Source organism: Solanum stenotomum, chromosome 1 (genome assembly GCF_019186545.1).
Source record: "Solanum stenotomum isolate F172 chromosome 1, ASM1918654v1, whole genome shotgun sequence".
Taxonomy (NCBI): Eukaryota; Viridiplantae; Streptophyta; class Magnoliopsida; order Solanales; family Solanaceae; genus Solanum; species Solanum stenotomum.
In genome coordinates, this window is record NC_064282.1 from 6,465,283 (window position 1) to 6,476,251 (window position 10,969).

General features: G+C 33.7%; 2 protein-coding genes across 2 annotated transcripts; both read left to right on the top strand.

Annotated features, from left to right (window-relative positions):
- Positions 1-3,316: 3,316 nt before the first annotated feature.
- LOC125853339 (ABC transporter G family member 1-like) lies at positions 3,317-5,975 on the top strand. The gene is made up of 8 exons (XM_049533007.1): positions 3,317-3,539; positions 3,616-3,695; positions 3,782-4,240; positions 4,338-4,424; positions 4,512-4,637; positions 4,830-5,021; positions 5,102-5,188; positions 5,271-5,975. The coding sequence occupies exons 1-8, from the start codon at positions 3,317-3,319 to the stop codon at positions 5,973-5,975; spliced, it is 1,959 nt and encodes a 652-aa protein (XP_049388964.1).
- A 670-nt stretch (positions 5,976-6,645) lies between these two features.
- On the top strand, positions 6,646-10,649 carry LOC125870223 (phospho-2-dehydro-3-deoxyheptonate aldolase 2, chloroplastic-like). The gene is given in 6 exon segments (XM_049550602.1): positions 6,646-7,289; positions 8,024-8,301; positions 8,435-8,711; positions 9,558-9,803; positions 10,183-10,389; positions 10,391-10,649. Coding segments are annotated over 6 exon segments (1,740 nt in total). The 5' UTR covers positions 6,646-6,755; the 3' UTR covers positions 10,589-10,649.
- The last annotated feature ends 320 nt before the right edge of the window (positions 10,650-10,969 follow it).

Consider the following 10,969-nt stretch of genomic DNA (forward strand, 5'->3'; position numbering starts at 1 on the left):
GGATTTTAACTAATATGCACGGATGGGGTAATTTTTTTTAACATTATCAGGTAATTTAATCTGCAATAATTGATTATTCTTGTAATTTAATCTATTTTAAAACACATTTCACTCATTTCCATTCTCTCTCCCCCTTCTTTGCTAGATTCTTACTTCAATTTTTATTTTTGTCTCTGTTTATATGTTATATTTGATTTTTCAAGTATTACTTAGATCAATTATTAAGTTCTAGATATTATGGAGTGAATTACACCATCAATATGTAATTGAAAATTACTTCTTTGTTGCACTTAGGGAAAATTTAATTCTTGAATAGAAGCTGGTGGATTAGTCTAATTTGTCAAAAAGAAAATTATGATTTTTTATGGATTATTTTATACAAAAGAAATTGTTGTATGAAGAGCCACTACAAAGAATGATACTACTTTGTTTCAATGGTGTATCATTTGCCTCCTTCAATGGTTTGAGAAAACAAAAAGAGAATATACGCATATATTTTTGGTACACGATAAAAATATTTGGGTAGAATAAGTAGAGTCTAAATTACCTTATTCTACTATTTTTAATTAATAATTTATTTATTTTTAAATAATTTTTTTGAGAATTTGACTTACAACAAGCTTTAAAATACCTGATTGTGTAAAAAAAATCTACATCATCGATGTATACTAGTTAAACTCTTAAGTGATATTATTCAAGAAAGAGGAAATAAAATCAGCGCCTTTTTTTAATATTCAAAATAAGTGGATTGTTCTAAGTTCAAGAAAATTGTTGGAAATTTCTTTTATTTTTGCTGCTCATTTACATTTTCTAAGCTATAATTTCAAGAGAGTTAATTGCTCATATTCATGATTTCACTTTGAATTATTTATATTTTCAAGAATAGTTTGAGAATAACTAAAAGGACAAAAGTGGAAAATGATGTTCTATTAATATCCCAATTTTTTTTTTTCTTAATAGAGATGTATTACCTCACAAATTCACTTAATATAAAATAAAGGGAGTATTTTTTTGTCTCACAAAAGTATAAAATTTTGTAAGACAAAAAGATGCCTCACAAACAACTAGCTAGTGTCAATCATGTTGTAAAGTTTTCCACCCTCTAAAACAATATCTAAATCAAAATTATTAGGAACTGATTTCAGTTTATATGTTCCAACAATTTGAAAGACGAAAAATAATAATATTAAAGTAGGTAAGAAGTTGGAAATGAAAGAGTGTTGTGCAACCAAAAAAAAATTGTGATGGAGTAGTAAGTACTCATTCAATGATTTAAGTTTGAATCCTCTTAAATATAGAGTTTGAGCCCCTTTGAGTATAGAGTCACATTTGTTAGGAAGCATTTTACCTCTAATATAATGTAAAAGTTTTGAGCGTGAATCTAAATTTAATCAAACTTTAATATAAATATCTGATACCGATAGAAAATAAGGAAAAATATAAGTGTGTTGTGCAGGCAAATAAGACCAAAAAAAAGTTGTGGCACATGACTACCGTCTAATGAATTAATGAGATTAATTAGGTACGAATTAATCCTTCATCTGCGCCTGTCTCCAAGCTACCTACTTGTAACAATTCCTATTCGGTAATGTGCCTGAACTTGCTGAAATTGATAGCATGCATGCACAACGTTTTAATTAGATTGGGGTTTAAAGCCAATTTTTTCTGAAGGTTTTAATTTTTTTTCTCTACTTAGACATATATAACTTGAATGACAATAACATACCTACTATTATCCTATAAGTGAGGTCTACAAAGAATTTGATGTACAAAAACCTTATGAAGTAAGAATGCAATCAACAAAAATATTCAATGGAAAAATATAATATAAAGCTAGAATAATAAAATCTGATTCAAGAATTTAATATAGTGATATCGAAAAAGTATAGTGCTAAATATGATGAGCTGATATAATGATATCAAAATAGTGTTGTATAGCTTCAATATAATGATAACTTGTTACAATGCTTGAAAATTGAAATATGAAAAAGACATAAAAGAGAAGAGTTGATATTTTCGATAACAGACAATCAGTGGCGTAGCTAGGATTTTTATGAAGGGTGTCCAAATAATACATAAGTATTTTTTTTTTTTTGATGAATGGATGCATTGAAAAAATTAAAATTGAACTACATAACACTAATATTAATTTTTTTTACGAATAAATGTTCCAAAATTTTAAAAATCAAACTGCATGATATTTAACTTTAATGTTTGTGTTTAATTCAATATAAAGTGAACAAACAAAGCAAAAAAAAAAAGGAGGGGGGGGGGGGGGGGGGGGGGGGNGGAGACATTCAAGCTTTCACTAATCTATAGTGATGACAACAATAACGAGTCATAAATAATGGAAGCAAAATCAAATGAGGTGTTCTTTTGTTCGCTTTTAGCAGCTTTATAGAAAAAGTTTAGAATTTGTTTATTAACTTTAAATTAAATAACTACATTTTAAATTTTAATGAAAAGTAATAAAAAGTCAAATTCATTGAAAATTCAATTAGCTACTAAACCTAGATTTCTAATTAAGAATGTAATTTAATTAGCTTAGACAATTAAAGAAATAAGTTAATGAATAATAAAATAAGAGTGTTCTATTTAAAATGATTATAAAATGCACTTGTGGAGATTCAAACCCGCGCCTTCAAAGTAAGGAGGAGAGCCTCACACCGTTGGACCATAGCATCTTGATTTGTTCAGGATGTCCGATCTATTAACTTTAACCGTTACCAGTAACATTTTACTTATATATATGGTATAATTTTTCGACGAAGGGTGTCACTCGGGACGCTGTAGCTGCGCCCCTGCAGACAACAAGATTTTTGTACAATACAAACGGTTTGACTGTTTGGAAAACTAAAAAATATTCCCACTTTCAACTAGAAAGTTGTGAGTTTAAGGCACCAATAAAGTAAAAAAAAATGGTGGGAGCTCCTAGAAAGCAATCATAAAAAAAAAAGGAAAGAATAAAAAAGGAAAATATAGGAATTATAATGTGGGTTCATGTTAGTAATTAGAATATAAATGAAACAACAAAATTATAGTCACATATGAAAGAATACTACAATTTACCTAAGAGCAATTTTATTTTTCAGTTATTATTATATATATATATATATAAATTACATTTTTAGAAAATAAAAAAAAAGTCTACAAGTCATTACTTTAGTGGTCGGCTTAGCATGCATGACCTACTTTTACATATATAAAATAGACCTGTTATTGAATACTAATTGTATATCAATTTTCCTCCTATATATATGTAAGCATATAAACTAGTTTCCTTACTACATTTCTTTGCTACGTAGTATATTTTGATATGGAGATGTGGCAGAATATCCGAATTGGAAAGGTGGAGGATGAAGAATTGAATGAAGGTGTTTTCTTGACATGGAATGACTTGCGTGTGTCTGTTTCCATTAGTAGAATTGGAAGCAAAAACATAATTGAAGGTGTCACTGGCTATGCTCGACCAAGTGAACTATTGGCTGTAATGGGTCCTTCTGGCTCTGGCAAATCTACACTTCTCGACGCGTTAGCTGGTATATATGTTCAAATTTGATATGTATGTTTAGTTATCTTCGCAAATTAAATCATGTATATATGCTAATTGATCAGGGAGACTGGATTTCAGCACGAGGCAGAGTGGGGATATTCTAATCAATGGTCACAAGCAAAAACTTTCTTATGGAACTTCTGTAAGTTAAAAATCTTAAATTATACTGCAACGTAACTGTCCTGCTGCACCGTTAAACTCTGTAATTTCTTCATCGTACAAAATCAGGCATATGTGACTCAAGATGAAACTCTGATAGCAACGCTAACAGTTAAAGAAGCTGTTTATTACTCCGCGCAACTACAACTCCCAGATTCAATATCAAAATCAGAGAAAATAGAAATAGCAGAACAAACTATAAGGGATATGGGGTTGCAAGATGCAATGAACACGAGAATTGGTGGATTTGGTAATAAAGGAATTAGCGGAGGAGAAAAGAGGAGACTCAGTATTTGCATTGAAATTCTAACGAGACCAAAACTTCTTTTCCTTGATGAACCAACCAGTGGCCTAGACAGCGCTGCATCGTATTATGTGATGAGAGGAATTTCACGCCAAAGAGGCGGAAGAACCATTATTGCATCGATTCATCAGCCAAGTGCTGAAGTTTTCAGTCTCTTTCACAGTTTGTGCATTTTGTCTTCAGGAAGAACTGTGTATTTTGGACCCGCGAATGCAGCAATTGAGGTATAAGCTTATCAAGTTTATTGGTCATTTTTAAACGATGTCGCAACTGTGAAAAGAATCTACATCTGTTTTTAATCTCTGCTTTTTGGTATTGTAGTTTTTCAGGACAAATGGTTTCCCTTGCCCACTTCTTCAGAATCCGTCTGATCATTTTCTTAAAACAATAAACAAGGATTTTGACGAGGTAATTAAGTAGTGTATCCATACTTTTTTTTCAATAACTCTTGGAGAGGACAAAGCTTGCATTTTTACTGAATTTATTAATTAATAGGATATCGAACATGGTTTAGCTGGAAGAATGCCAACAGAAGAAGTGGTAGATTTTCTCATAAATTCATATAAATCATCCGAGGAATACCATAAAGTTCAGAATCAGATTGCAGAAATATGTCAACAGGTAAGCAAAAGGGATAAAGCATGACAAGGGGGGGAGTCCGGAGTTGAAATTTATGAATTGATACTAAGTTAATCTACAATAACAACTGAGTTCACAGTCAAATATTTTTAGATATTAGTGAACTTGTAACTAGTATCCGCTCTGTTTGTATGCACGTGATGAGAATCACTCTTAACATTATTTATTTTCCAGGGAGGTGAAATATTGGAAAAAAGAAGTCATGCAAATTTTATCACGCAAAGCCTTGTTTTGACAAGGAGATCATCTGTGAACATGTTTCGTGATCTTGGCTACTACTGGATGCGATCTGTGTCTTATGTCATCCTTGCTTTAGGTCTTGGCACTATCTACTATAACGTTGACATAAGTTATCGTTCAATCGAGGTATAAACAATAGATATAAGAAATCAGAAGAATTTTTAGTACTACTACTAAACGATGATCATGAACATGACATTTTCCAGGAAAGAGGTCTAATGGTGGCTTTCGTTGTTTCATTCATGACATTCATGACAGTTGGTGGATTCCCTTCATTTGTGGAGGACATGAAGGTATATTATATCCTCATTAATTCCATCATCACAACCAACTAATTTCTCTGCTAAATCATTTCGTCACAACTATTTAATTCAGGTATTTCAAAGAGAAAACTTGAACGGACACTATGGTTCTTCTGCTTTTGTGATTGGCAACACCGTTTCCTCCATGCCCTATTTGTTATTGATTTCACTAGTTCCAGGTTCCATTGCCTATTTCCTCACTGGATTTCAACCTGGATTCGAGCATTTCATATACTTTGCTCTAGTCCTCTTCATTAGTATGATGATAGTCGAGAGCCTAATGACTAACGTTGCAGCTATCGTGCCTAATTTCCTCATGGGCATTGTAGTAGGTGCAGGAATACAAGGATTGATGATATTAAGCGGCGGTTTTTTCCAGATACCTAATGAGTTACCTAAAATTATTTGGAAGTACCCGTTATACTACATTTCGTTTCACAGGTATGCTTACCAAGGCATGTTTAAGAATGAATTTGAAGGATTATTTTTTACAGATAATGTCAATGGAATCAATGTTACTATTAGCGGAGAAGAAGTATTGAGAGAAAAATGGCAAGTAGAAATGGGCTACTCAAAATGGGTAGATCTTGCTATTTTGGTAGTTATATTGATTTTGTACCGTATGGTATTCTTCTTGATTGTTAAATCGAATGAAAAATTTGTGCACGCAAGGAAAACATCAACATCAGTTTTATCAAAGAAAAGTAGGCAAATCATGGCTGCTAAGTCCCTACCTGCCTCACCTCTCCATGTTGACATTCTCACCGACAGTAGTTGAATTAGAAGTTGTATTTTCATGTTTGTATCATTTTGTACTGTATTGTATTTTGTTGTTTACATTTCATGGACTCTAGTAGTTCGTTAATTAATTGAATGAATGTTTTTCAAACTTTATAAGTCATTGTTTTAGTACATGAAATTTTGTTTAGAGAATTAAGAGTGAGATGACAAGGGAAAGTTAAAAAATAATAGGACTATAAGAGTAGAAAAAAAATTCAACTTTAATTTTTTTATGTTATTTTAAATTAATACATATATTGCATTAAAATTTAAATGTCATGACTCATTCAGACCAACAAGATTTCAGTAAAGTTTTTGTATGTGTCAAAATATTTTTAATTCTTAAATTTTATATTCAGTTAATTATTTCAATGGACAAAAGGACTATAGATTAATAAAAAGATTAATAAGACATACGAATGTCAAAATAAGGTAAAGGGATAGTAAATGCTAACTTCTCGGTTTCGACTAAGATATGAAAAGAAATTGTTAGGAAGTTCGTATTCAAAAATGAACTCTACGATGTATGAATCTGAATTAATTGTGCTTTGAACTTTGTGGATTAGAAAAAAGAATTATTAGAAATGTTGTATACATATAAAAATAAATTTATAATACATTAATTTAAATTCATCGAGATTCAATATAGATAAGAAATACATATTTGGACATACCCAAATAACAACTGTTTAGTTCTAAACAAATTCAGGTATCTTTGTTCACTGAGCGATTATTCAATTCTCTTTGTATTCCCCAATCCCAACCCAAACACAAAAAAATGGCTCTGGTAGTCGCCACCGCCGGCGGCAACAGGGGTGGCTCAGCCCTCCCCAATTCGTGCCTTCAAGCCCCAAAGTCTTCACCTTTACAGAAACCCATCTTCTTCTCTTCCTTTCCCAAAATAACAACCCCGTCAAACTCCAAAATCAGGCCAAGAATCAAACCCATCTCAGCCGTTCAATCTCCACCCTCAACAACAGCAAAAACTGCTCAAAACCCAGAAGGAAAATGGAGTCTTGAAAGCTGGAAATCGAAGCCGGCTTCTCAGCTCCCTGAATACCCTGATAAGGTAAAGCTGGAATCAGTTCTTGATACCCTTTCGACGTATCCCCCAATTGTATTTGCTGGGGAAGCTAGGAATCTTGAAGAGAAATTGGGCGAAGCTGCTCTTGGGAATGCTTTCTTGTTGCAGGGTGGTGATTGTGCTGAAAGCTTTAAGGAATTTAGTGCTAATAACATTAGGGACACTTTCAGAGTCATCTTGCAGATGGGCGTTGTGCTTATGTTTGGTGGTCAAATGCCTGTAATCAAGGTGATTTTCTCTTTGAGTTAATTACTTCATAGCTAATGTTTGTACTAGTCATCGCCCAACGGTGCGATCCTTATAAAGAATTCATTGGAAGAGATTAATAATTTCTGGTGGTTTGCATGATCACATGGCATATGGGGTTTGGTCCCACAGGTGGTCTTTGTCTGTGATATATACAATTTTACAGAACTTGGTCTTAAGCTGTTCAAGCCCTTCAGGTGGTTTAATTAGTTGGTAGAGGGAAAAAATGTTATGTTTCCACACTAATTGACACTTAAATGATTAAATTTGACCTTGATTATAGTATCTGTAAAGTGAATTCTTTATTCCTTTTGATTGCTCTGGGACAGCTTTAGATGGTTGGCCTAGTACACAGAAACTGACGAGGATGTGCTTGAAATAAGTCAAATGATGCTTGTTGCTAATGATGAAAATGATATTTCAATTATTTGCTCCTTAGGCGAAATACTTGATTAAACTTTACTTTAGTCTGCTGCTTAGGTCTTGGTTCCAATTATAATTAAGAAATTCTCTTGTTTGACTAATTATCCGAAATCTCGCATGCATGTCAATCAGACGAATCAGCAACTGAATCTCGAAATTTAGAACCAGGTGTAATTTATTCATTTTAGCGGTTTCTGTGGCTGTAACAAAGATAGTTTTACTTTTGATTGTTGATTGATTCTATAAGCTGAGTTCCAAGATTTGGTTATTTATTCTTGTACTTTACTGGTTAGGTCGGTAGAATGGCAGGTCAATTTGCAAAGCCAAGATCTGATCCATTTGAAGAGAAGGATGGTGTGAAGCTGCCAAGTTACAGGGGAGACAATGTGAATGGCGATACTTTTGATGAGAAATCAAGAATTCCTGACCCCCATAGGATGATTAGGGCCTATACTCAGTCTGTAGCTACATTGAACCTCCTCAGGGCATTTGCTACTGGAGGTTATGCTGCCATGCAGAGGGTTAACGAGTGGAATCTTGACTTTACTGATCGCAGCGAGCAAGGTGACAGGTATGTCTTCTGCTATGCTATATTTGTTACTTATCGAAAGAAAATGTTTGTCTTTTATTGGTTTTGTAGTCTGAATGTCCTTTTATTATAACTTCCATGACTAACAATTTTGTGAGCAATATGTTTCCCGAAGGTACCGTGAACTGGCTCACCGAGTTGACGAAACCATGGGCTTCATGACTGCTGCTGGGCTTACAGTTGACCACCCAATCATGACAACAACTGATTTCTGGACATCGCACGAGTGCCTTCTCTTGCCTTATGAACAAGCACTTACGAGGGAGGATTCAACTTCTGGTTTTTATTATGACTGCTCCGCTCATATGATTTGGGTTGGGGAACGAACAAGGCAATTGGATGGTGCTCATGTTGAGTTCTTGAGAGGAATTGCCAATCCACTTGGAATCAAGGTACAGTGCACTTCTTTTACTGCACTTTATTTTGTTGGAAAAAAGGAGTGTGGTAAGATATGCTAATTATGAAGGGCTCTGCAGAGTATCTTGTAAGATGTGGAACGAATTTAATATTGACATCTGCATGTGATAAGGAGTTGAAGGGAAAGATGGAGAATGTGAATTATAAGTCATGCCTTAGAGATGCATTTAACTGTGCCTGGACCTTCGTCTATTCTTTGACAATCCACATGCTGAGATTTAACTTTTAGCCTGTGATTATCAGTAAAAAGTCTAGAATGTTTGAATATTGGTTAACAAAAAGAGAAAACAAAGTTCTGTTACCTTTGTCAAAAAAAAAAAAAAAAGAGAAAACAAAGTTTTGGAGTTATATTTTCTGAAAATTTAGGTCTTTCTCTATATGTAGTGTGAGTAGGATGGAGTTTATGATATCAATTTAACATATATATATATATTGAATAAGAGGTGGTATTAAGCTAAATTTGAGAGGAAAACATTATATCAAAGTTTAAAATTAAAATAATACATAAATTTGAATTCTTGAAATCTTATCAATGATATTATTAGAAGAATGGTGTCAAGCATCTGAGATGTCCCAAAAAGAAAACAGAGTCATATAAACTGGGATGCAGAGAACAAATACCGACCAGAGTTAAAACGTTGAATGCAATGTACAATTCTAGTATCCACCTCTTCATTTTCCTATGAAATCAATTACTGTATCACCAGATTTCAAGCTCCCTTAGTTTCCACGATATTAACTAGCTTGGAGTTTAGACATAGTTGGTTGACTGATTGATGGACATACATGCTATATAAGCTACCTTTGTTTCAATATTGCAGGTGAGTCACAAAATGGATCCAAATGAACTAGTCAAGCTTATTGACATTCTTAACCCTCAAAATAGACCAGGAAGGATTACAGTAATCGCCAGGATGGGAGCTGATAACATGAGAGTAAAGCTTCCCCATCTGATCAGGGCTGTTCGCGGAGCTGGTCAAATTGTCACTTGGGTCAGTGATCCTATGCATGGAAATACCACTAAAGCCCCTTGTGGACTCAAAACGCGTTCATTTGACTCTATCCGGGTATGATGCTATTCTGCCTGCTTTATATACTTGCTTTATGTTCTCGTGGTATGTGAATTCTGCCGTATGTTTTTAAAAAATATTTATCTGCCACCCTTGACAATATAAGTAAAGTATTTCGAAACTGTTTTAGTAAGCAAGAAACTATAGGAGAAGATCGCGTGTCATTGAACATTCATGACAGCTTTGAGGTTGCATGCCATTGAATCTACATTTCGAAATAGTACAAGGGAAGAAATTAGTTGATAATAAGATCTAATACACCGTTTACTAGTATAGGAAATTCTGTGACGTTATGCTTTTTATACGTACCGACTAGACTATCCTAGTGAATTTCTTTTCGCCGTAGCTTATATTGTGATTGCGTGTATCTGTGTAGGCCGAGGTAAGAGCATTCTTTGATGTACACGATCAAGAAGGGAGTTATCCTGGTGGTGTGCATCTGGAGATGACAGGTCAGAACGTAACAGAGTGCGTTGGAGGCTCTCGAACAATTACTTACAATGATCTGAGCTCGCGCTACCATACACATTGTGACCCAAGACTCAACGCTTCTCAAGCACTTGAACTTGCTTTTATCATCGCCGAGCGCCTCAGGAAAAGAAGACTGGGACCGAAGTTCGGGTTCTAGAAACCATCTTACTCCCCTTCCCCTACTATTTACAGTTAGCGTCTGTGTGAAGAGGTATAAGTATAGTATGGCTAGATCCAATCTTATAGTAAATATGAAACTTAAAACATGGAAAGGCTATTCCTCCAGTGTATATGTTAAGATGGATGCTTAAAGTTTGTGTATATATATATAAATAATAACATCTTGGCAAATAAAGTGAACTGACTCTGTTTATGAAACTTAAAACATGGAAAGGCTATTCCTCCAGTGTATATGTTCAGATGGATGCTTAAAGTATGTGTATATATATATAAATAATAACATCTTGGCAAATAAAGTGAACTGAGTCTGTTTGGTTTGATATATAATATCCAGTGGCAGAACAAGTAATTTTCACTTACGAGATTCAAAATATAAAGAAACACATACAAAAAAACTTCTAAGTAATTCAAAATATACTACATATGCACAAAAGATAATTTTGAATTTGTATATTCATTGTAATTTTTTTCAAAGAAAGGGGTTTATTTGAATCCGTTTCGACACCTGGGAA